The sequence below is a fragment of the Bison bison genome, unplaced genomic scaffold, assembly GCF_000754665.1.
Source record: "Bison bison bison isolate TAMUID 2011002044 unplaced genomic scaffold, Bison_UMD1.0 scf7180017864105, whole genome shotgun sequence".
NCBI lineage: Eukaryota > Metazoa > Chordata > Mammalia > Artiodactyla > Bovidae > Bison > Bison bison.
In genome coordinates, this window is record NW_011494677.1 from 2,231,809 (window position 1) to 2,257,584 (window position 25,776).

At 42.5% G+C, this 25,776-nt stretch overlaps 1 protein-coding gene across 1 annotated transcript in view; it reads right to left on the bottom strand.

The window, feature by feature from the left end:
* KCNU1 (potassium channel, subfamily U, member 1) overlaps nt 1-25,776 on the bottom strand; it is a 144,474-nt gene that overhangs the window by 111,896 nt on the left and 6,802 nt on the right. The window contains 8 exon segments of the mRNA XM_010838791.1: nt 414-524; nt 2,926-3,017; nt 4,123-4,293; nt 8,029-8,104; nt 9,981-10,056; nt 11,207-11,318; nt 12,547-12,637; nt 13,739-13,800. Of these exon segments, the coding sequence (XP_010837093.1) occupies nt 414-524; nt 2,926-3,017; nt 4,123-4,293; nt 8,029-8,104; nt 9,981-10,056; nt 11,207-11,318; nt 12,547-12,637; nt 13,739-13,800 (791 nt within the window).

Genomic DNA, 25,776 nt, shown 5'->3' on the forward strand with positions numbered 1-25,776 from the left:
AAGTTGCTTCTGACTCTGTGTGACCCCACGGACGGCAGCGCTCCAGGCTCCTCTGTCCTCCACTCTCTCCCGGGGTTTGCTCAAATTCATGTCCATTGAGTTGGTGATGCTATCTAACCACCTCCTCCTCTGGCACTCCCTTATCCTTTTGCCTTCAGCTTTTCGCAGCATCAGTCTTTTTCAATCACTTAAATAATACTAAAACCTGTACAGAAAAAAAATCCGGCAATTTATAGTCCAGAATAATATTTTCATAAGTTAACTCTGGTCATGAACTGCTTTTTCTTTACTTTTTGCTGATTAATTACTTCCTACTTTTAAAGATCAATGGTGGAAGGGCAATTTTCTTCCATTAAAAATATTTGCACATATTTTAAGTGTCCCCCGCTCATGGGCCGTACAGATATACTTACTCTCCCAGGAATACAATCTCAGTGTTGATCTCCCCTGCTTTGTGGCGGAGAAAGTTCCTCAGGAAAGCCATCACACTGTCCACAGTGATGTTTCCGCACACCACGATGAACCTAGAGAGTGAGAGCAAGGTGCAGCGGGTCATCCCAGGAACAGTAGCATCTTCCAGTCTAGATTTAGAGATGGACTCTTAAACAGCATGTTAAAAAAGCAGAGACATTACTTTGCCAACAAAGGTCTGTCTAGTCAAGGCTATGGTTTTTCCAGTGGTCATGTATGGATGTGAGAGTTGGTCTATAAAGAAAGCTGAGTGCCGAAGAAATGATGCTTTTGAACTGTGGTATTGGAGAAGACTCTTGAGAGTCCTTTGGACTGCAAGGAGATCCAACCTGTCCATTCTAAAGGAGATCAGCCCTGGGATTTCTTTGGAAGGACAGATGCTAAAGCTGAAACTCCAATACTTTGGCTACCTCATGTGAAGACTTGACTCATTGGAAAGTCAAGCATCTTCATTGGAAAAGACCCTGATGCTGGGAAGGATTGGGGGTAGGAGAAGAAGGGGATGGCAGAGGATGAAATGGTTGGATGGCATCTCCGACTTGACGGACATGAGTTTAAGCAAGCTCCGGGAGTTGGTGATGGACAGGGAGGCCTGGCATGCTGCAGTCTGTGGGGTTGCAGAGAGTCTGACATGACTGAGCTACTGAACTGAACTGAACGTAGCTTAAACTTAGTTTTAAATAAAGCTGGTATATGTTCCACCAAGATTTTAAATTTAAAAACACCAAAGACTACATCTCTAATATACAAAAGCAGGCTCAGATTCTGTAGGGAATGATTCTACACTTTGAATTGCACATAACTTTTTAGGCATATGTGGGCAACTATTGCAACCGCTAGATTTTTCTTGCTTATTTACAACCTATGATGGATGTGCACGTGTGTTCATTACACTTGATTTTCCACTTGACTCCTGATTGGCTGGTGTAGTCTTTTTTCACTGACAAACCACTGATCATTGGAAAGTCTCACTGATTTTCCCACAGTCACATAGTATGGTTGAGCAGCACCAGAATCCAGGTTATTTTGGTTTATCTCCTGTATCTAAAATTACCCAGTAGTCACAAAAACAGTGAGTCCAGTGGAGAGACATCTCAGAGTGGCCCACAAATCTATGCATGTAACCTTTACAGTGAAAAAGAGCTGTCAGTTTCCTTAGGCTTAGTACACATAAGGAAGCTGTTCCACTCCACCCTATTAGTTATGTAAGAAGCTGAAAGTCTAATTTTAGCCTCAAACTTAAATTTTTCAGACCTCACTGACTTGGCATGTTTTATCCCTTTCTTCAGATGGGCCAGGTCAGATTTTGGCTTATTTAGTTCATTTCATTGTTTTCAATATTTGTTTTTCATTCATCTTGGCTTTTTATTTTCTCTCCCTACTCCTGAGTCAATCTTGGTTTTTATCCAACTGTGTTAAGACATCATTCCATAGGAGCTCATCTCCACTGTGCCTCTTTCCTCAACAGCAGGTGAGAATTGTTCCAAATTTAAGATCTCCAATTCATTATCTTCTTCTTGTTCAGTCACTAAGTCATGTTTGACTCTCCATGACCTCATGGACTGCAGCACATCAGGCTTCCCTGTCCTTCACTGTCTCCCAGAGTTTGCTCAAAGTCATGTCCATACAGTCAGTGACGCCATCCAACCATCTCATCCTCTGCCACCCTCTTCTCCTCCTGCCTTCAATCTTCCCCAGTATCAGGGTCTTTTCCATTGAGTCGGCACTTCGCATCAGGTGGCCAAAGTATTGGAGTTTCAGCTTCAGCATCAGTCCTTTCAATGAATATTTAGGGTTGATTTCCTTTAAGATTGACTGGTTTGACCTTTCTCTTAGGTGTGAAAAACCACGATGGCAATGGAGGTAACATACATCCACTGAGAAATCGTGTAAAAGTAACTCTGACTTCACTTTGCTCCTGGGAACAAATGGCTGTGGTGTGGACAGAACAGGCAATCTGTGAAGGACTGAAGAAAAGAGACTCCTCCTCACTCGAGCAAACCTCTTTCTGTCATGAGCCCCACAAGCTTTACGGGAGTTTGGGCTGAGATGACTGAATTGAATTATTTTCAATTCAAACCATGACTTTAACTTGATCCATTATGTAAAATTAGTCATGAGTCAACCACATGATTAGAATGAATAAAACCATTAGTAATGGATCTAAGAGAACAGTCATGATAAGGAATGTGCAAATACTGGCACAATCAACATTTGACACTGAATGACAACATATCTGTAATAATTTTAACTGATTTAATTCTTACGTGTCTCTAGATACGTGAATCAAGTGGCAAATATCATCTTCTCGTGGTATCTACTCTAGCACAGCCCTCTTTTAGGGAGTGAGGACCTTGCCCATACATCCACCTAGGCCGGGCATTAGTGTTCAGAAAGAGACAGTGACCAGCAGAGTATCTCAAACTGCAGAAATTATACCCTAAAGCTACTTACTTCTTCCCTTTGACCACTTCATAGGAACTGGTATATTTCCTCTCGTTGGCAAGAAGTTCCACCATTTCGGGGACATAGTTGGCGAACAGTACCTAGAAATGATCAGCAAATAAAACCTTAGGTCTCACTATGTCCAAGGATACTCCAAAATTCCAAGATGACAAAGGAGAAGGAAGGTCCATAAAATATTCTTTCTTATAACAAAGACATGACTATGAACTGTGCTTTTTAAAGCACAGTTTAAAATTAAAGAAATTTCTTCCTTTACTTCAGGCTTTGGACTTGGTTAAAATTCAACAGAATGCATTTCAGCCTTCAAAAAGATGAAAGCAAAGACAAGCAGTAAGACAACCTCCCCATCCATTTGGTCCTGCCATCACTTCTAACGGCCCTTCGGACTCTTCCATTTGATCCTATTTGGGGCTTTGGGGAAAAAAAAAGCAATGGGACAGAGTGGAACCCCACTAAGGGGAAATGATAGAAATGAGGGGATGTAACAATTATGTGGACAGCGGGATGTCACAAAAGTAGACTGGAATGGATGGGAGGGGAGTTTGGGGGAGAAAGGGTACATGTGTATGTATGGCTGAGTCCCTTTGCGGTCCACCCAAAACTATCACAACATTGTTAATTGGTCATACTCCAATACAAAGTAAAAAGTTAAAAAACGAAAGGTAGAATGGAGAACTCTGGGATGGTCTTTAAAGAATTGAAAGTAAAGTCACGGAAAAAGGAGGCTTCCTTTGTCCTGGACACACTCCTGAACCAAACACAGATGTTCCCTTATCTGTAGTAAAATGTTGGTGTGGAGAGAGCTTACTCATCTGAGCTGGAAAGAACACTACATCCAGCAGATCAAACCTCAAGTCCCCTTCCTCCTTGGAAGAAAGACTTTAATCTGATGGGCAAAAGATGAAGGAAGATGAGGTTGCTCCGATCAGTGTAGAGGCTAATTAGGAAGGTCTGCTCTCCTTCATTTACTACCTTCATCCCTGGCAATCAAGCAATTATGTCATGGGCTCCAGAGGATGCAGTCTGAAAAACATGGGATTCATTTATCCCTTCATTTTCATTTGACACCTGCTCTGAACAACGCAACACTTGCTCTTAAACCTACATCACTTTATTTCTCCCCATTAACCAAATGTTTTGGGTGTATGTAAGTGATATTCAAAAGATATAGGAAATATTCTTCACCAAACTCCCGAGGGTGAAGACTATGATGAAAATCCGTCCTAGGTATGTCTTGGGTACCACATCTCCAAAACCGACAGTCGACATTGTTGCCATGATCAGGTAAATGGACTCAAAGAATGAAATGGTCTGTGAATTTCTCCCTTGGAGCCAAGGATCACCGGAGTTTTCCACCTGTCCAAAGAAAGAAGACTCAGGCAAGGTCTGTAAATGGACTCCAAGGGAACGTTTATAAAGAAAAAGCAAAACACTGGATTTGTTTCACTTAATTCAATCCAAATGAAATAGTACATGATTCCCAGGTTGCTGTGAAGGGTGTGCAGATCATGGGTAGTGATTGTGAAGTCGTGTGTCCCATCCAAAGTTTTGCAGATTGTGGGTAATGATTGTGAAGTTATGTTTCCCTTCCTTGTGATTATTGCTCAGATCTGAGGGGGCTTGTAACTTGAGCCCACGATGGGATGCTCTCTGGAGAAAATGGCTGACAACCTCTCTTTTCCTTTCCTGTGGGTACCTCATCCAACCGTAGAGCCATGGGACTCGGAGGCTGTCAGGCTGAGCACTTATTATTCAGTCTCATTTTACAACAGATCAGGATCATCATGAGAAAATACACAGTTACACGGTCGCTTCATTTCAGGGAGCTTATGCACATGGATGTTGATGTATAAGGAAGCGCAAAGAAACTTTCCAGATTATTTTTCCTCTCTCCCTGGAAAAATATTTTCAGTGATTAAAAAGTAACTCTGAAATAAGCTGCAAGGATACACTGTATAAAATGGGGGATGTAGCCAATGTTTGATAGTAACTATAAATGCAGCATAATCTTAAAAATTTGTGAATTGCTATCCTGAAGGCTTCCCAGGTGGCACTAGCAGTAAGAAACCCACCTGTCAATGCAGGAGACATAAAAGACATGGGTTTGATTCCTGGGAAGATCTTCAGGAGAAGGAAATGGCAACCCACTCCAGTATTCTTGCCTGGAGAATCCTATGGACAGAGGAGCCTGGGGTCGCAAAGAGTTGGATATGACTGTAAATGGTGCACAATCTTTAAAATTGTGAATTGCTATATTGTACACCTGTAAATGATATAATATTGTATGGAAACTATACTTTAATTAAAAAAAGAAACTCTGATAAATGTTTCCTCTGATTTTCCCGATTAGTCTTCACTTTTTTTTTTTTTTTTTTTGGCCACACACACGCAGGATCTTAGTTCCTCGTGTCTTCACGTTTTAAGGAAACTAAGTTTATCAGATTTTTTTTTTTACATTAAACAAAAAGAGCAACTGAGGCAATGGCATTTGTGCTAAGTCTTTTCAGTCATGTCCAACTCTTTGAGACTCCAGGCTCCTCTGTCCATGGGATTCTCCTAGCAAGAATGTGGATTCTAGCAAGGAGTGGATTGCCATTTCCTTCTCCAGGAGACCTTCCCAGGGATCAAACCCTCATCTTTTAGGTCTCCTATATTGGCAGGTGGGTTCTTTACCACTAGCGTAACCGGGAAGCTTTGTGGTATGTGCTAGTCGCTTCAGTCGTGTCCGACTCTTAGCGACCCCATGGACTGCAGCCCACCAGGCTCCTCTGTCCATGGGATTTTGCAGGCAAGAGTACTGGAGTGGGGTGCCATTGCCTTCTCTGTGTGGTATGTCTAGGGTGCAGCTAATCCACTAGGACTGCAGGTGGCCTTCTGAGAGCAGGTTGCCAGAAACGTGTGTTTTTGCAAAGAACCCCAAAGTCTGGGTTTTTAATGTGACTTCCTTTTAAAAAGGTTGGCAACATGTATATTATCATATGTGAAACAGATCGCCAGTCCAGGTTTGATGCATGAGACAGGGTGCTCGGGGCTGGTACACTGGGATGACCCTGAGGGATGGGATGGGGAGGGAGGTGGGTGCGGGGTTCAGGATGGGTAACACATGTACACCCATGGCTGATTCATGTCAGTGTATGGCAAAAATCACTACAATAGTATAAAGTAATTAGCCTCCAATTAAATCAATACATTAAAAAATAAAAATAAAAAGGTTAGCGACCAATACAAAAATAGCAAACACAAAATGCAAAGCATGTTAGGGCCAATAAATAGGGCTGCAGGCCCCATTCAGCCTGGTAACTGCTACTGAAAGCAAAAAAAACAAAAACAAACCCTTGTCACCATGGTTTCTCCTTTAGCATACTCTTGCCCTCTGTTCTGTGAGGGCCAACAGGTCTCTACAGGGAGACTGGTGACTGCTTCTCCCGGGGTGGACCCACGCCCTTGGGCTGACCTTCTAGATGTAGGAATCTACCTTTACTACTGTGACATTTCTCAGGGAAAACTGTCTCCTGCCTGCAAGAGGAGGAAGGATGTGGCAGCCTTCATAATTCCTTTCTTCTTTAATTGATGTACAGTTGATTTATAATATTGTGTTCATTTCAGGTATACATCGCAGTGATTCAGTGATCTTCTTCTGATAATTTTTCATTATAGGTTATTACAAGATATTGAATATAACTCCCTGTGCTATAAAGTAAATATACAGATATATATGAATATATAAATCTGCTCAGTTGTGCCCAACTCTTTGTGACCCCTTGGACGGTAGCCCACCAGGCTCCTCTGTCCATGGGATTTCTCAGACAAGCATACTGGAATGGGTTGCCATTTCCTTCTCCAGGGGACCTTCCTGAGCCAAGGATTGAACCCACGTCTCCTTCATCCCCTGCACTGGTAGGTGGGTTCTTTACCACTAGTGCCTCCTGGGGAGCCCTATAAAGTAAATACTTCTTGCTTACCTATTTTGTGCATTGTAGTTTGTTTCTTGAAATACCAAACACATTTGGTGTTTGACATTTTCCTTGATGAACTGAACATGGCTAAGTTTTTTTTTTTTTTACTTATTTTTTCCTTTTTCTTGTTATTTTGAAATGGATTTTTGAGAGAAGAGCTCAAGTAGAAAAGACTTCTGGTCTGTTTTTTGTTTTGCTTTGCTTTTCTCAAAGGCCTTTGCAAGCTTTTAGCAGCCCACTTTAACTTCTGCATTTTCTAATGACCTCTCCTCAACTTTCCTGGAGCAGTTAAGTCCAGGAGTTTCTTTCCTATTGCTGAAATCCATTTATTATGTTGCTGATTATGTGAGATGAGAGCTAATCTTTCTTGTAGACAAAGGAGGCAGCTGCATACACAGATTGATTCCAGGAGGACCAAGAAAGTCCCCAAACTCCCCTTTGCAACTCAGCAACTGCTCCCCCTGCAACTCTCCAGCTTTTCTAAGTACGAAATTCTCTCTGACCCTGTATTTATTTCTCTATTTATTTTTTATAATGATATTTATATCATTTATTACTATTTATTGGAGAAGTAAATGGCAACCCACTCTAGTATTCCTGCATGGAGAATCCCATGGACAGAGGAGCCTGGCAGGCTCCATAGGGGAAAGTTAAGTCCATGGGGTCACAAAGAGTCAGACATGACTGAGGGACTAAACACACATTACTATTTATATTATTATATTATATGTAAGTGTACAATATACTCATTATAATTTATAACATTGTTTATTATGTCTTTACTTCTTTATCTCTTTATTTCTCTGATCCTTTATTCTTTTTCAAATTGCTGGAAACCCTATGATACAGTGATACATTTTACCTGTTGCTTATACTTTAGATGAATGCACTTATTAAATCCTTCTCTAAGAACAGGTTTTGAGAGTTTGGAGAAGACACATCGATACTGTGAGTGCAGGAGATATATGCTTGTGAGAAATATGGAGTGGAGAAAACCCACCCAAAGGAGGTAAAAAGACAGACCTCACGCTGATCACAATGATGGAGACAGGAGCTCGGGAGATTTGCCTCCATTTTTCACAGAAAAGACATGCATGCTCACCAGCAACATCACAGGGTTGGATGAGATGCTCACCAGGTGAATGAATCCTGCAGCCGTGAACCAGATGCTCAGAACGATGGATAACAGCTTGCAAAACTTCACTGAATTGCTAGGGGAAGAAGGAGTGTTGCTGGGTTCTGGCAGGTTCCAGAACAATACAAATACCTCATCCTCTAAACTCCTGCTCCTCAGAGCTTGCTTCTAGACCAAGAGCAATGATACACCTTCCTTGGGAGCATCCTGGAAATGCAGAGTCCCAGGCCCTGCCTTTATCTCTGATCTGCAATATTCCTGGATCCCCTCTCCTTATGCATATACACCTTACAGGTGGAGAAGCACAGCCCCGTGACACACTTTTGTTCAAAACCCTTGGTAGATTCTGGGGGATGATCCCTAGCCTGATATTATATTGACCAAAGGCACAATCTCAAGAAGCCAGAGAGTGGATTTGCAAAATAAAATTTTGAGTGGATCACAGAAATGAAGAAATGGATTAATGGAGAAATGGATTAAATGAAGAAATGGAAGTGGATTACAGAAATTAAGCTCCATATCGCTAAACTCACAAGAGGATCCTTGGAGGAAGAAGATCAAACAAGCTCCTGTCTCCTAAGGAAAGCCTCCGAGTTTAGCTGAAATCTCTGGGGTTCTCAGCAAGGCTGCCTGTCCCACAAAAACAGCCCTTTCTCCACAAAGCATCAACTTATAGCAGTGAGACCCAGCTGGCCAGAACTATTTGATGATGCTTCTAGTGAGAATGCAGGGTCATGGAGATGGTGCGTAGGTAATGTTAGACCAAAATGCTTACAGCTTTAACAGGACTGGAGCTTAAAGGTGCTGGGTTGGCCAAAAGGTTTGTTCGGAATTTTCCATAAGATGTTACAGAAAGACCCAAATGAACATTTTGGCCAACCCAATATTTGGATTTTTTTTTGTAACTGTAATTTTAATTTTGTGGAGACATTTAAATGATTCTATTTCTGTAAGAATGAGTTCATTGCTGCTACTGGGCAGCTCTCAGGCTTGGAGAAACTGTCATACATTCCTAGACAGCTGTGGTGTATTTCATGACAATGAATGTGTAGAATTAAAGTATCTGAGTTCTTTGGTGATCCACTGATTATTTAGTAAAATATTGTTTAGCCTCCATGTGTTTGTATTTTTTATAGTTTTTTTTTTTTTTTCCTGTAATTGACTTCTAATCTCATAGCGTTATGGTCAGAAAAGATGCTGGATATAATTTCAATTTTCTTAAATTTACTGAGGCTTTATTTGTAGCCCAAGATGTGATCTACCCTGGAGAACGTTCTGTGTGCACTTGAGAAGAAAGTGTATTCTGCTGCTTTGGGATGGAATGCCCTGTAAGTATTAAGTCTATCTGGTCTAATGCATCATTCAAGGCTTGTGTGTTCTTATTAACTTTCCATCTAGATGATCTGTCCATTGGCATAAATGGGGGGTTAAAGTCACTATTATTGTGTTACTGTTGACTTCCCCTTTTATGGCTGTTAGCATTTGCCTTAAGTATTGATGTGCTCCTATGTTGAGTACATTCCTGTGTACAACTCTTATCTTCTTGGATTGAACCTTTGATCGTTATCTAGTCTGTGTCTCTTTGATCATTATGTGATCTTTGTCTCTTTTAACAGTCATTATTTTAAAGTCTATTTTGTCTGAATTGCTTTGATTTAAGAAAAAAAACTTGGGGGGAGGGGGAAGAGTTAAAGCCTAAATGAACGGATACACTGCAGGTCCAAGAAACAAAGAAGAAACAAACTCTTTAAGATGATTGCAAATTTCCAGCCAGTGTGTGAGGTTAATGCAATGGGAGAAAAGTAAGCGAATGCTACCTTGGGAAGTGAGGGATTTCATGACGTTTCCGCTGAAGTTTCTGATGGGAAATGAGCTGAGTTGAAGGTTCAGTTAACATTTGAATTTCCTAATCCAAACGAGTAAGGCATACTTGGGGCAGGCCTGGCATTTACCTGGTGCTGATGGCTCGCAGAATTTGCAAGATTTGAGGGAGTTCCAGCAGCCGCAATGCTCGTAAGAACCTTAAACCTAAAAGCAATCAAAAAAGAAAGCTTCAGTCTGAACTACCCCACACCTAGGACTGTTCATGTTCTCTCTCCCTGAAATGCTCAAATATATCACAATGTCATCAGTTTAAGACCATGAGGACTAGTTCAAATCCTGATTCACTTAATGGCTATTGTCATCTAAAGCAACACCCTTAGCTCCTCTGGTTCCTCATCTGTAAAATGGGAGTTATAATGATACCCACCTCAAAGTGCTGCTGAGAATTATCATTACTACAAAGCATGTAATAAGCACAACTCACATTTTACTCTGTTTAACTCTTTTTTAGAATGGAGAGCAAATGATCCGCAAACCACTTAAATTCCTGACTGCAGAATCTCTGTGATACACTCCCCAGGGTTTGCATGCTATTTGCATTTATGTGGTTTGATAACAGCATCAGTAAGGAATATTTTTGTAGATAATAAATAATATGATTACATAAAAACTGACAAAGGCCACAGCAGGCTCATGTACTGTCAATACAACTACCTTAAAGACAAAGTAACTAATTTAAAAAATCTCTAACAGGTCACCGCATATCTGGATATGAGGATTTATAGGTTTTAGATCTGGGAGGCTCTTCACCTCTCCCGTCACGTGGGATCCTAGCACAAAGGTGCCGAGGTGGGTGGTGATGTTGGGTGGTGATTTCCCTCCAGGAGCAGATAATCCCTAAACAATAAAAACCTTAGATATCAGATGACATCAGGCCCATCACTAGGGGCTGGGATGAAAAAAATGGGTTCTGAAAATACATTACAAAACCATACAAACATGGTGAGGAATTTTTTTAATGGAAATTAGGCTTTAAATGGGGGCTTCCTAGGTGGCGCAGTAGTAAAGAATCCACCTGCCAATGTAGAAGATGCAAGAGATGAGGGTTCGGTCCATGGGGCAGGGAGATCCCCTGGAGGAGGGCATGACAACCCACTCCAGTATTCTTGCCTGGAGAATCCCATGGACAGAGGAGCCTGGCGGGCTACAGTCCATATGGTCGCAGAGTCAGACATGACTGAGCAACTGAGTGCACACGGGCTTTGAAAGTAAATAAAGAATACTTCGGAATGAATGTTGAGGGTTTTTTTAAAATTTTTTTGGAAATTGCTTCTAACTCCCACAATTCACTTACCTAGCCAGTTACTCTTCAAGTAATAAGAAATAAAGGTGGGTGGGATGGTAAAGATGTCTACAATCGAATTCATCTCCAACCAGAACTTGACCTTGTCATCTGCTGCCAGAAACTATGAAATAAAAGCACAAGACCCTGAATTCTGTTACCCTCAAGAATTTTACAGTGAACACTAAAGTGGCTTTTTCCAGGTACTTTTCATTCATTAACTGAAGCCCTGAACTCATTGTATCACATACATACATTATATATATATATATATGCATATACACTGATATGTATTTATAGAACTATGTAGGTGACATAGTGGTGAAGAATCTGCCTGTGGGTGCAGAAGAGGCAAGAGATGCAAGTTTGATCCCAAGGTTAGGAAGATTCCCCTGGAGGAGGAAATGGCAACCCACTCTGGTATTCTTGCCTGGAAAATTCTGACAGCGGAGCCTGGTGAGCTACAATTGATGGGGTCGCAAAGAGTCGGACATGACTGACTGAGCACAGACACACAACAGATAATGTATATTTATGTGTGGTCTTCAATAGAAAAGGTCTACAAGTTCGGCTGGCCAAGGCTGTGTTTATGAATTTCCCTATTTAGATTAAGAAAGGAAGCACTTCCAGAAGGGAGGATCTGCTATAAAAATAAGATTGTGATGGCTATTGCGGTTGAATAAATTTTGAAGCGAGGTCATAGAAATACATATATATCCTTAAAAATACATGCATATTTATACACATATATGTGTACACATGTTTGCACGTATATATGTACATATGTGAGAGTGTGTGTACATATATATGTATATATACATACACATCTCTCTAAAACATGGAATAGATAAATCTAAAATCTAGATCTAGGGTGGGCCCTCAAAAATTGCTTGTGGAATGAGAGAACTACTGAATATATGAATGCAACAAAGTTAAAAGCACAGAGTATTTTATGGAGTTATATGGCACAGAAGCCATCAGTGGAGCAGATGACAATTTCAGAGGCTTCTTACCCAGGTTCTGCTATTTTGTGATTACTAGTTGCTCTTACTCGGTGGCAGGTGGGAAGCCAGTGAGAAAAATTCAGGATGACAGGACGATGATATTTTCTAAAGGAATCCTTTCCACTCATGCTGACATTGTTGGCCTGGTTTACAGGCTCAAGCGCAGGAGAGAGTTTTGGGGTCTCATTATAACTTTGACAATTCAGGACCCAGACCTTCTGGCTGTAGAGCCTGAGAGCCGAGGCAGATTGTCTGAGGAAGGCATCTCCTAGTATCACACAGATCTCTTCTGGACATGCCAGTGAGCACCTCTGTTTACTCCAACATTCGATAGGTATAGGTACTTACTCTCAGCCCAAAATAGAAACTAAAGAAAGCGTTGAAGGTCAAATCAATCGGGATGGTTCTGTCTTTGTATGAAGAACAGCTTCTTACTGGGCTAGAAAAGAAACAAGGACAGTTTATAAAGATGGACATTTTAAAAGCTGTGACCACAGAGGACACAATAGAGAATAGGTGGGCAATTTTCTATTTATTTACCATGAATGGTCAACCCAGACTCTTATGTGCACATCTCGAGGAAATTACTTTTCTCTTGGGAGCAGAGGTCTGCATGAACAAAACCACCGCACTATGAATGGAGCTAAGAAAAACAGAATTACCTGCTCTTCTTTTCATAGGGTTTGTTGGTTGCATTTCCATTTTATCAATGGGATTGAGCGGCACATGGCTTACATGGCTTTTTAAGGTTTGCAAGACCATCTACCCAGCCAGGACATTTTGGCTTCAGTATACTTCTGAGAGAGAGCTACTCCAGGTCAAATGAACTGATCTGAACCAAATTCCAAGAAAACATTCCTAATAGATCAGTAAGGAATTCACGAAGCAAAGATGACTAGTTTTTGTAAGATCTCTGAAGTTGCCTGACTTGTGTGGCCCTGTAATCTCATTTTACTTTAGCTGGAGCCCAGTACAGTTCCCAGAGGATCAGCATGGAGTTCAGACTCTGTTGGGCTGTGTCCCAGAGGCTGTCATGACTGTGGCAGAAGTGAGGGGAGTGCCTGCAGGGAAGAACACAGGATAATGTGCTCCTATGTTCCTGACGAGGGCTAGAATTTTCTCAAGACCATCCAAACTTGTCTGAAATCTATGAGAAACGCTGAAATGCCTACCGAACTTCTGCGTCAACACCTAAGGAGCCCAAAGGCTGTATGGCCCACATAGAGGATCCAAAGGAGGGGTAACAGCTAGAGGCTTGTAGTCCCAGAAACTAAAACAGTCTTATGCACAGCACCCCAGCTTCTAGCAGTGCAGAATGACAGGATACAGAGGAAACGCATGCATTTGTGTGTGTGTGTGTGTATGTGTGTGTGGAGCTGGGTTTAGTACTTTCTGGGGGAAACGAAACACTTATCCTTTTTTATGAGCTTCTGTGTGTGAGTATCTGTGAAAGTATATTAAACATTATTCCTGAGAGAAAATTCCAAATTAGCTGGCAGCCTACTGATATAAGCAGACAAGACTGGGGAAATTTACTCACTCAGTAGAGTTGATGAAATAGATTATAAGAGACCCGATGCTTAGGACAAAGACAAGGATAACCTGGAAAAAAAAAAAAAAAGAGAGAGAGAGATGTACAGATCCATTTTGTTAACATGAACATAGATGAATAAACATACCAACAAAATTATGTTTTCCCTTTTTCCCTTCCTTATATATCTGTGGCCATTTTTTCAAACATTCATTCATTCATTCAAGAAAAATGGATTGGTTCAGACAAATGCTGTTTGAGTCCACCTGTATGACATGCCTGGAGAAGTTGAATTTATAGAGTCAGAAAGTACATTGGTAGGTGCTGGGAGAGGGGTGGGTGGGGGGGATGGGGAGTTAGTGTTCAATGGGGACAGAGTTTCAGTTTAGGAAGGTGAAATTTGGGAGACAGATGATGGTGAGAGTCACAACAATGTGACTATACTTAGTGCCACTGAGCTTTCCAGCTGAGTATGGCTAGGAGCATATGTTTTATGTTATGTGAATTTTACAACAATAAAAAAAATTAAATAAATGACAAATTTAAATAAAAACTGACTGGACCTTTACTATAATCAATAAATGAACCTGTATCCTCCCATAACTTCCTTAATTTTAATTTTCACACAGTTCAGAATAAACAATTGGTCCTTTCTGCTGCTTCTAAGGTTTTCTGAGCTCTGGAAGTCCTATCGTTCACTCACGCATTCACCAAACATTTATAGTGCTTAATATGTGTTATTCACTTTATTACACGCTAGAAAATGAGGGCCATGGCATACAGACTCTGAATTTGAATTGCCAGTGATGGTGGAGAAGAAACAGTCCCAAACCTGCCCCTCTAAAGGACGATCAGACTCTTGACAGGAGAGAATGTGCTATAAAGTGAGAAGAGAAGAACAAGTGCTTGAACTTGCCAATGTATCCGGTCTGTAAAATAAGAACTTGTGGAGTGCAATGAGAAATCTACCCATTCAGAATCTTCAGTGCATTTGGATGAAATCTTTTGCAGCCTCCGTGATTTTTTAGATCAATTATACACAATCAGTTAGTTCTAGTTTCCAAACATTAAAAAAAATATGTTCAGTCCAGTGTAAAACTCAGAATTTTATTTACAATTAAAGCTTCACTCCCCTCCAACTCAGGTGCCTTTTGGACAGGCTACCTGTATTTGAAAAGTGGTCAATGTCTTTTCTCTATTAAGCTTTTTTGTTTTTTAGTTGAAGGCAATGGCAACCCATCCCAGGACTCTTGCCTAGAAAATCCCATGGATGGAGGAGCCTGGTAGGCTACAGTCCGTGGGGTCGTGAAGAGTCGGACACGACTGAGCGACTTCACTTTCAATTTTCACTTTCATGCATTGGAGAAGGAAATGGCAACCCACTCCAGTGTTCTTGCCTGGAGAGTCCCAGGGACGGGGGAGCCTGGTGGGCTACTGTCTATGGGGTCGCACAGAGTCGGACACGACTGAAGCAACTTAGCCGCAGTAGCAGCACCAGCCTAGTAACTAGGCTGCCTCTGGCCTCTAGAGACTTGAGATTCATGATCAGTGTCAGGCAGTGAATTGAAAGGGGAGGTAGGACAGGTAACAGCCAGAAATGTTGGACCTGGCTGGTGTTAGATCACTAGGCTCTCACCCTTGGGCTCTCCAGGCAAGGGAGGTGTTAGTTTGCTTTCCTGGGTTGATTCATTGCTCTGTAGAGATCCCGATTTAATTTAATTTAATTCAACAGCTATTTGTTTCGTACCTCTCATGCCCCAAGAATCATTCTGGGGATTGGGATATATCTGTCACAAATATACACAAAGATCCCTGCCCTATGGAGCTCAGGGTCTGGACAATGAAGTAATTAACACGTACCGTAGGTGATATGTGAGAAGATGCGTGCTAGGAAAAGAAAGGAGAGCAATTGAAAAGATCAGAAGTGCAAGGTGAGGGGGCAGACTGGCTGCCATCTAGATAATATTTAAAGCTAAGTGTCCCCACTGAGGTTCTCCTGCGCTGAGTGGAAGCATCTTCTCTCGCTGGCTGCTCACAACTCCTTTCTCAGTGCACTTCCCACTCCTGATTCTGCTGGGACTCCTCCCTCCAGAGGCCTACTTGGACAGGTTCCAGAAGACTCTCCCCCGTGACCCATGTCTGGCCCAGGGACCAGCTCGAGCACCCTGTGCCCCAAGAAACACTAGAAAAGTGAAAGTGAAAGGAAAGTGAAGTCGCTCAGTCGTGTCCGACTCTTTGCGACCCGTGGACTGTAGCCCACCAAGCTCCTCCATCCATGGGGTTCTCCAGGCAAGAATACTGGAGTGGTTGCCATTTCCATCTCCAGGGGATCTTCCTGACCCAGGGATTGAACCTAGGTCTCCCACATTGCAGGCAGACGCTTTAACCTCTGCACCACCAGGGAAGCCCTTAAATACAAGAATACAGTCTCTCAGAAAACCTCCTATAGAGACACAGAACTTCAGATCCAAGTACTAACATCAAACATTTCAAGAGAGGAAAGGAAGCCAAGTTGAAAGAAGAAGGAGGAGGAGGCAGGGGTGGGGGGGTGCTGAAAGGGGTGGCCTTACAGACGTCTCCTGCCACCTGCAGATACCCAGGCGTTATGGGACTTTTCTCTGGGACTCCAGAGAAGGGAGGACTGGAACTCGGCCCTACCAGAAATCAGACCAGACCAGAACCAGAATTTGAGTTCTCTGCCAAGAGGAGGTGATCAGTAAATTGGAAATTGGAGGGAGCTCTTATTGTGGTGGGGTGGTGGTTGGGGCGGGGGGCATGGGGCTTTCCTTAAGGACCGATTGTCTTCAGGGTGGCCATCTCTCTTCACCAATGAACCAGACTCAGCTTCTGCATCCCCAAAGTTCTAAGAGATGCAATCTGATCTTTCTAAGTGGTCTATCACTTGCCAGGAGAGGAAAGTCCCATGCCCCCCGGCCCCAACCACCACCCCGCCACAATAAGAGCTCCCTCCAATTCCCAATTTACCCTGATTTACATGGGATTGGTCAAGATGCTAAGACTTTCAAATGGTTTTCTTTCAACTGCTTTGTAAGTGGCAGAAGCTGTAGCTTACTGGGAGTTACTGACATCTATTTTTCTTGGGATCTCAACTCTTACTGTCAGTTCTAACATCTGAATCATGAATCAATGGAGACATCACTAAGTTAGTGGGTCTCATGGAGATATTCAGTTGCAAATGTAGTCTGAAGTTCAGGAAAATATGTTGGGGGTGAATATATATAATATATATATATATATATATCAGTAGATTAATCATTATTAATAGTTTTCATGAAATATTTTTCCTTCTCCTTACATATAATTACATATTTTTCTCCAAGGCTAAATTCCATAAGTGATTATTTATGTGTAAATCATGTATTGACAAATCTCCAGAAATATGGTGGCAAGGCCATATATTTACAGCAATCCACAACATAGAAATTAACAAAAAAATAAATAAAAGAGGGAAATTTTAGCTTTATTCAAGAAGAACATCAACTTCATGTAAAAAGTAAAAAGGATGTAAATGTAAAAAGGATGATCCAGAAATTATGTGTAACAAACAAAAAAATGTGTACCAAAGCAGAGTAACGCTCTGGGAGCTAACAGCTTGTGAAGGCTGTTCAGGTGAAAATGGGAGATATTCTGCGAAGACTTAGGAATTTCCCTTGGGTTGAAGGAGCAGAGTCTGGAAGTGCTGGCTGGCTGGGAGAGGTGGGAAGCCCTCCATCTGGGCTTTGATTTCTACCTGCGTGTGTGCATGCTCAGTCCAACTCTCTGAGACCCCAGGGACTGTAGCCCACCAGGCTCCTCTGTCCATGGGGTTTTTCAGGCAAGAATACTGGAGTGGGTTGCCATTTCCTTCTCCAAGGGATCTTCCCGACCCAGGGATCGAACCCATGTCTCCTGTATCTCCTGCACTGGCAGGCAGATTCTTTACCACTGAACCACCTGGGAAACCCCAGTGTAGCTTAAAACCCCTGTTCAGCTGGTGGATGGTTATGGGTGTCTTCAGAATACAAACAGCCGCCAATGCAGTTGACAAGCGGCGCTATGAAAACCCTAGATCTTCCTTTGTGAAAATGAGCAGACAACAGAAAATTGACAATTACATAGAAAGGATAAGAAAACAGGAAGATCGGGCCGACAAAACAGACTACATAACTTCCAGGGAAAGAGTGAACACAGAATATATAATCAAACATTTCAGAATTCCCATTAGTGTTCCGGTGAAATTCTAAAAATCTGTGAAACAGTACTGGAGGATTGGAAAGGCAGAGGAACATGGGGTAACATAGGCAGTATTGCAAGAAGCTGTACCCCCGGGTGCTGGGAGATCAACAAAGAAAGGTCAGGATTCTCAGTATTTAGCATCTTAAAAGAGGTGCCCTTTGGAGGTGGGCTTCAGACTTGGGCGGAGGTGTCCTGGATTGGCTAGTGAGCTTTGGTTCCAGCAGTGTTGGCAAAAACTGGAAATGGAAACCAGACATGGCTGCTGGAGTGAAAAAACTTTGATGAAGTGAGGCTGAAAAAAAACAGACGCAAAACACAGAAGGAGCAGTTCCTCCCCCCACTCTAGAGCACAAGGGAGCTGACAAGGGACCTGTGGCTGCTGAGCACTAGCCTCACATGCCAAAGCAGAGGAGAGAGGCGGGATTCAGAGACTAGAAGCAAGGACATGCATCTAGCAAGTATCCTTAAGGAGCCAGGACACTTTGGAACAGCACTTCCAGAGATTTTAGGGAAAAGGATTATAAGCCAAGAATTCTAAACCCAGCCAAATTATAGTTTACTTCTGAGAGCAACAGAAAAGAATTCTTGGACATCCAAGAATTCAGAAAGTACACACCTACAGTTTCCCTTGCAAACAACTGTGGCAAGTACTCAAGAAAAAAAAAAATAGAAAGTTAAAATAAGTTACGTAAGAAAAGTGATGCCTAATAAAACAGGTAAAATTAATGGAATTTTTAACTCTAAAGAAAATATTAAGAAGGAAATCTAACGAGTTGTACAATGCTAAAAGCCAAAAACAAAACAAAACAAAGCCCCTAAAAAACAGTAGCATTCTGGAACTGAATGTTCAGATTAATTCAACAATTTCAGGAAGGAAAGAGGGGTGGTGTGGAGGAAAAATGTGCCAATAGTCTCATGGGAGAGCAGTATACAGATATAAAACACGCAGAGGTATGATTGGAGAGAAATATAGGTGGGGAGTTTATTCTGAACTTCATTTACTGAAACGCTTATGATATTCTATTAAAAATGGAAAAACCCAAGTCAAAAGATGCAAAAGACGAAGAAGGAAATGGCAACCCACTCCAATAATCTTGCCAGGGAAATCCCATGGACAGAAGAGCCTGGTGGGCTACAGTCCATGGAGTTGCAAAAGAGTTAGACACGACTTAGCGACAAAGCAACAACAACAATAACAATTTCAACACTCACGAGGCCACTTGTGTACTGACTTAACCACAGTTAATTCAGCCCAACTGCTAGAGGCTTGTCACTAACACTGAGAGGGGTTTAAACCAACAACCACATCCAAAACAGATAGGCAGAACAGGTAGCTGAAATCCAGAAATCTGTCATGGGAATACTAATAGTGGGTCTGTTTGCTGTTCCATGGCCACTTACAACATGGTCAGGCCAGTTGCAACACTGTAATCTAAGCCACCTCACCTGGGAGGGTGGAGACGCACCAGTGGCTCCCCTTGATGCCGTAGGCTGATGGATTCAGAGCTCACAGGCCAGAAGTTAATGCTGCCAGGCAAACACAGGCCTCTGGGGGAACGAGGCAGGGGATGAGCCCAGAGCTAGGTAAAGCCCTCTGCCCTCTCTGGTCCCAAACTGCACATTCCTTCCACATACTATTGCCGGGAGCCGGCGAGAGACATTCCACTCGTGACAAAGGTCATGAGGAAGGAGGCTCGGCATACACAGAGGCGGGATCGAGCCTCAGGAGTCCCCCTGGATATTCTCGAGCATCTACCCCCAAAAAACCAGAGTCTGCCTACTTTATTGCTTTGTGCTCTCACCTCTGACTTTACTGGGGGCTGTCCCCCACCACCATCTCGCTCTCTCTGTCAAAGAGTTAACTTACAGCTCCAATTAATAAAGTTCCTGGGCATTAGGAGTGTTTAAATCCAAACCCCTCAGATAGCTCTCTAACTCACCTGACAAGTTTACCTGGACTCCTACAGCTATGCACACGATTGTTTACAGTCTCCCAGCTTCGAGAGGCACGGGAAGCTTAAGATATTCAAATAGCTTAGAGCCTCTCAGAGAGTTAGAAACTGTCAGAATAAAACTAGTAAAAGATTTCATTGATGAGCCAATGCTTGTTGCCAAGTTTTCACATCCCCTGAATTGTATCCTTGAATGTGTATTAATTAATATAGTTGGTATGTAGAAAAAATAAGTAGTGGCCTTGGTGTTAGTAATTTTAGACCCTTAAGGTAATAAATTCTTTCCTTTGTTGTAAACCCATTACACATCCGCCCTATAGGAATGCAATTTTATCTTCGGAAGATGGCGCCAAACCTTAAAATAATTACTCTTAGAGAAAATAAGTCTTTGTTGATAAGTCTTTGTCAAGAGTCATAAAATGTTAATAGGCCTTCTGGCCAGAAGATGATGTAAATCACCTAAACCATTTGTATACGATAAATTTGCAGGATAGAAACCCTAGTTTTTGATAAGGATCAAAGACTGCTGACTTTGCATCCCCTATTATCCTCTATGTGTAACTTAGCGTATAAAAGCCCCTGTTGAAAATAAAGCTACGGGCCTTGCTCACCAACGCTTGGTCTCCCCATGTCATTCTTCCCCTTAACTTCCAGCTGAGTCTCCATCTGGAGCGTGGATATCCTCTGCGACCATTTATTTGCCTGGGCTTCTAAGACCCACTCGAGAAGGTGTCTAAGGTGGGGCACCTTCCGCTATTCGAGAGGGTGCCTGTGGCCTCCGTGGTCAGAGCTAACCTGATGTCACAGGTTATATTGATTTTCCGCGTAGACCAAGCTACTCAGCTTCTTTTCTCCACTGAATTCCTACTGAGCTATCCTCATTCTATTATTCTTTATATCTTTGATAAATAAATAAATAAATAGTCGCCGATGCCGTCTCCCCTTCGAATACCCTGGATCAGCCGGGGCTGGACCTCGGCGTATTATCAAAGTGTGATCTGAGGACTCAGCTCCAGGAATCCCAAAGGCTTCTCAAAGGAAATCTGTGAGATCATTTAATGGCACCCCACTCCAGTACTCTTGCCTGGAGATCCCCATGGATGGAGGAGCCTGGTGGGCTGCAGTCCATGGGGTCGCTAAGTCGGACATGACTGAGCAACTTCACTTTCACTTTTCACTTTCATGTTTTGGAGAAGGAAATGGCAACCCACTGCAGTGTTCTTGCCTGGAGAATCCCAGGGACAGGGGAGCCTGGTGGGCTGTGGTCCATGGGGTCGCACAGAGTCGGACACGACTGAAGCGACTTAGCAGCAGCAGCAGCATTTATTTTCTAACTACAGACCTACATGAAGCTGGGTTTTCTTGGCATGTTTCAAAACAACATACTGCCTGTAGAAACAAATTTAAGATTCTAGCTGTCTTGAACTAGACCAGACAGTAAAGACATTTGCAAAATTATAAAAACAGTACTGCTGCTGCTAAGTCACTTCAGTCGTGTCCGACTCTGTGCGACCTCATAGACGGAAGCCCACCAGGCTCCTCCATCCCTGGGATTCTTCAGGCAAGAACACTGGAGTGGGTTGCTATTTGCTTCTCCAATGCATGAAAGTGAAAAGTGAAAGTGAAGTTGCTCAGTCGTGTCTGACTCTTAGCCACCCCATGGACTGCAGCCTACCAGGCTCTTCCATCCATGGGATTTTCCAGGCAAGAGTACTGGAGTTGGGTGCCATTGCCTTCTCTGAAAAACAGTAGTACTCTTCTAATTAAGTTTTGGAAAAGTTTGACTTTTAAAATAAATGCCATTCATATTACCCCAAAAATGCAAAAGAAATAAAATTAATAAAAACCAACAAATGAGGACCAGTTGGTAAAAAATCCACCTGCAATGCAGGAGACCCCGGTTTGATTCCTGGGTCACTAACATCCACTGGAGAAGGGACAGGCTACCTACTCCAGCATTCTGGCCTAGAGAATTCCATGGACTGTATAGTCCATGGGGTCGCAGAATTGGATACGACTGAGCAAATTTCACTCACCTCAACAAATAAGGAATGTAGATATCATCCAATTGTCAGTATTTAGTACACCCACGACCTTGATGCTGGGAAAGATCAGAGGCAGGAGGAGAAGGGGACGACAGAGGATGAAATGGTTGGATGGCATCACCAACTCAGTGGACATGAGTTTGGGAAACTCCTGGAGTTGATGATGGACAGGGAAGCCTGGTGTGCTGCAGTCCATGGGGTCGCAGAGTCAGACACGACTGAGCAACTGAACTTAACTGAATGAAGGGTTTACAATACTCCCTGCAGCATTTTAAGGAAGTTTATAGTCAAGGTTATATGGATGTGAGAGTTGGACTGTGAAGAAGGCTGAGCACCGAAGAATTGATGCTTTTGAACTGTGGTGTTGGAGAAGACTCTTGAGAGTCCCTTGGACTGAAAGGAGATCCAACCGGTCCATTCTGAAGGAGATCAGCCCTGGGATTTCTTTGGAAGGAATGATGCTAAAGCTGAAACTCCAGTTCTTTGGCCACCTCATGCGAAGAGTTGACTCATTGGAAAAGACTCTGATGCTGGGAGGGATTAGGAGCAGGAGGAGAAGGGGACGACAGAGGATGGGATGGCTGGATGGCATCACTGATTCAATGGACGTGAGTGTGAGTGAACTCCAGGAGTTAGTGATGGACAGGGAGGCCTGGTGTGCTGCGATTCATGGGGTCACAAAGAGTCGGACACGACTGAACGACTGATCTGATCTGATCTGATTCACATTATATGAAAGAAGTTCAGTTTGGGAAAAATTAATCTGCTCAAGATGAAGTGCAGAAGCCAATGTTTTAAGTTCATGTCTTTCAAAATTCTCAATCACCATGTCATTTTGCCTTCCCAGTAAGGAACAAATACGTTACAAAGGTTTTAGTTGTTTATCCAACACCCACTCTCCCTTTTCTTACTAACAGAACTCCCGTTTGTTTGCTTAAGCCACAGATATTTAGATAGCCTATTATGCAGTAAATTCAATCTCTAAATATTATAAAGACCAACAAAACAGATCACCATAAAGGAAAATAATTAAATCCTCCTGGTAAATTAACAAATAAATGTATTCTTAAATCAATAAACACAAAAATCCAGCTACATGATATTTAAAGAGACACATAAGAGGAAATAAGACATAAAGACTGAAAGACGCTGGGCAAAGACATCCCAATCAAGTATGAATAAAAAGAAAGCAATGTTACATGCTAATATTATATCCCAAAACATGCCAGGAGTTTTAAAAAAAAAAAAAAAAACTACAAAAAATCCCCACTCAATGTGACAAAAAACACCTAGTCAATGTGACAAAAATGGATATTTCATATTAGTAAAATGCACTATCAACCATGGATATACAATAGGTAACTATGCATCAATTGATGCTATATAAAATATCTAAATCTGATAGAAATGCAAGATATTTGATAAAACTATAAAATCATGAATGAAAAATTTGGACATGCCCTTTTCAAGCAGTCAGCAATTAATTAAGGGTAGGGAAAATACATATAATTATAGTGCCTATATGTCAAACCATAAACATTCTCTCAAAAGTCCATTACACAGTAATAAAAATTGACCATGTACTAGGTAACAAAGAATTTCCCCATAAATTTCATCAACTAGAGATCATAAAGGCAGTGATATTCTTGGTCCATCAATTCCACCAAAATAGAAAAGAGAGTTTTCCATTCCTAAGGAAACAAAAGCACGCATGCTTTTTCTCAATAGAATAGGAATCCAACAGGAAATCAAAATTAAAACTTAAAACAACTTAAAGACGATCAGGCGTTTCTAAAAACCAGAATATCACTTGCCAAGGCCTATGAGATGTGACCAAAGACGTGCTCGGAGGAAGAAGTTTTTATAAATGAAATTCAACTGAATAACCTGTTGAAAAGCACTCAGCCCAGATGACTGGCCAGGTGCAGGCTGCGCAGGCGCAGTGGGACTGAGCTGGGCATGCGCAGTACCGTGATGTGGCTTCTAGGCTGCGCCCGGCCAGATGAGGCCGCCAAGGTTCACGGTTCAGCAATCTCCAGGTTGACAAGAAAGATGACTGGTGGCCCTCGGCAGAGCCGACTGGGGAGGAAGTGTGAGCACGAGCTCGGGAAAACCAAGCTCATCCAAGCTGCTCCAGTGACGAAAATAAGCCCAGTGATCAGGAAATTGACCAACATGATGATTTAGGAGGAAACGAACTGTGGAATACGTGAACCGTGAACTTCCAGATGTTCAAGCTGGTTTTAGAAAAGGCAGAAGAACCAGAGATCAAATTGCCAACATCTTCTGGATCATTGAAAAAGCAGAGAATTCCAGAAAAACATCTATTTCTGCTTTCTTGACTATGCGAAAGCCTTTGACTGTGTGGATCACAATAAACTGTGGAAAATTCTGAAAGAGATGGGAACACCAGACCACCTGACCTGCCTCTTGAGAAACCTGTATGCAGGTCAGGAAGCAGCAGTTAGAACTGGACATAGAACAACAGACTGGTTCCAAATAGGAAAAGGAATACGTCAAGGCTGTATATTGTCACCCTGCTTATTTTCTCATATGCAGAGTACATAATGAGAAACGCTGGGCTGGAAGAAGCACAAGCTGGAATCTAGATTGCCGAGAGAAATATCAATAACCTCAGATGTGCAGATGACACCACCCTTATGGCAGAAAGTGAAGAAAAACTAAAGAGTCTCTTGATGAAAGTGAAAGAGGACAGTGAAAAAGTTGGCTTAAAATTCAGCATTCACAAAACTAAGATCATGGCATCTGGTCCCATCATTTCATGGCAAATAGATGGGAAAACAATGAAAACAGTGAGAGACATTTTTTGGCTTCAAAAATCACTGCAGATGGTGACTGCAGCCATGAAATTAAAAGACACTTGCTCCTTGGAAGAAAAACTATGACCAACCTAGACAGCATATTAAAAAGCAGAGACATTACTTTGCCAACAAAGGTCCATCTAGTCAAAACTATGGTTTTTCCAGTAGTCATGTATGGCTGAGCGCTGAAGAATTGATGCTTTTAAACTGTGGTGTTGGAGAAGACTCTTGAGAGTCCCTTGGACTGCAAGGAGATCCACCCAGTCAATCCTAAAGGAAATCAGTCCTGAATATTCATTGGAAGGATAGATACTGAAGCTGAAACTCCAAAACTTTGGCCACCTGATGCAAAGAACCAACTCATTGGAAAAGACCCTGATGCTGGGAAAGATTGAAGGTGGGAGGAGAAGGGGATGACAGAGGATGAGATGGTTGGATGGCATCACCAACTTGATGGCCATGAGTTTGAGTGAACTCTGGGAGTTGGTGATGGACAGGGAAGCCTGGCGTGCTGCAGTCCATGGGGTCACAAAGAGTTGGACACGACTGAATGACTGAACTGAACTGAAGTTATTGGCCAGGACCCCGGGACAGAATGAGGAAGGTGTGGAAAGGAAGCAGTCTGAGAAGTACCACACTGTTTCTGCAGAGGAACAGAGAGACATCAAACTCCATTCCTGCACTCTCTTGCATGGGGCACTGAGAAACTGAGCCTGGGATGGGCGGGGACCCATCCTCAAAGGTGCCCATTCCTACCAGGCCCCTGTGATACGAGCTGACCAGTGTGGTGGCTTCCTGGCCTCGAGAGGAAAAAGTACCTGTGGATGGTGTTGTCTGAGGAGTGTCACGGTTGCTGCTGGAGGCTTCTGGGAGCCGCAGTGATGATCTAAAGGAAGCGTGATGCATACAAGATGGCCAAGGCCACCTCTACCCGGGCTGGGTACCACAGGTAGTAGGGGGAGGGCAGAGCCTCTTCTGCCCCTGGACAAAAT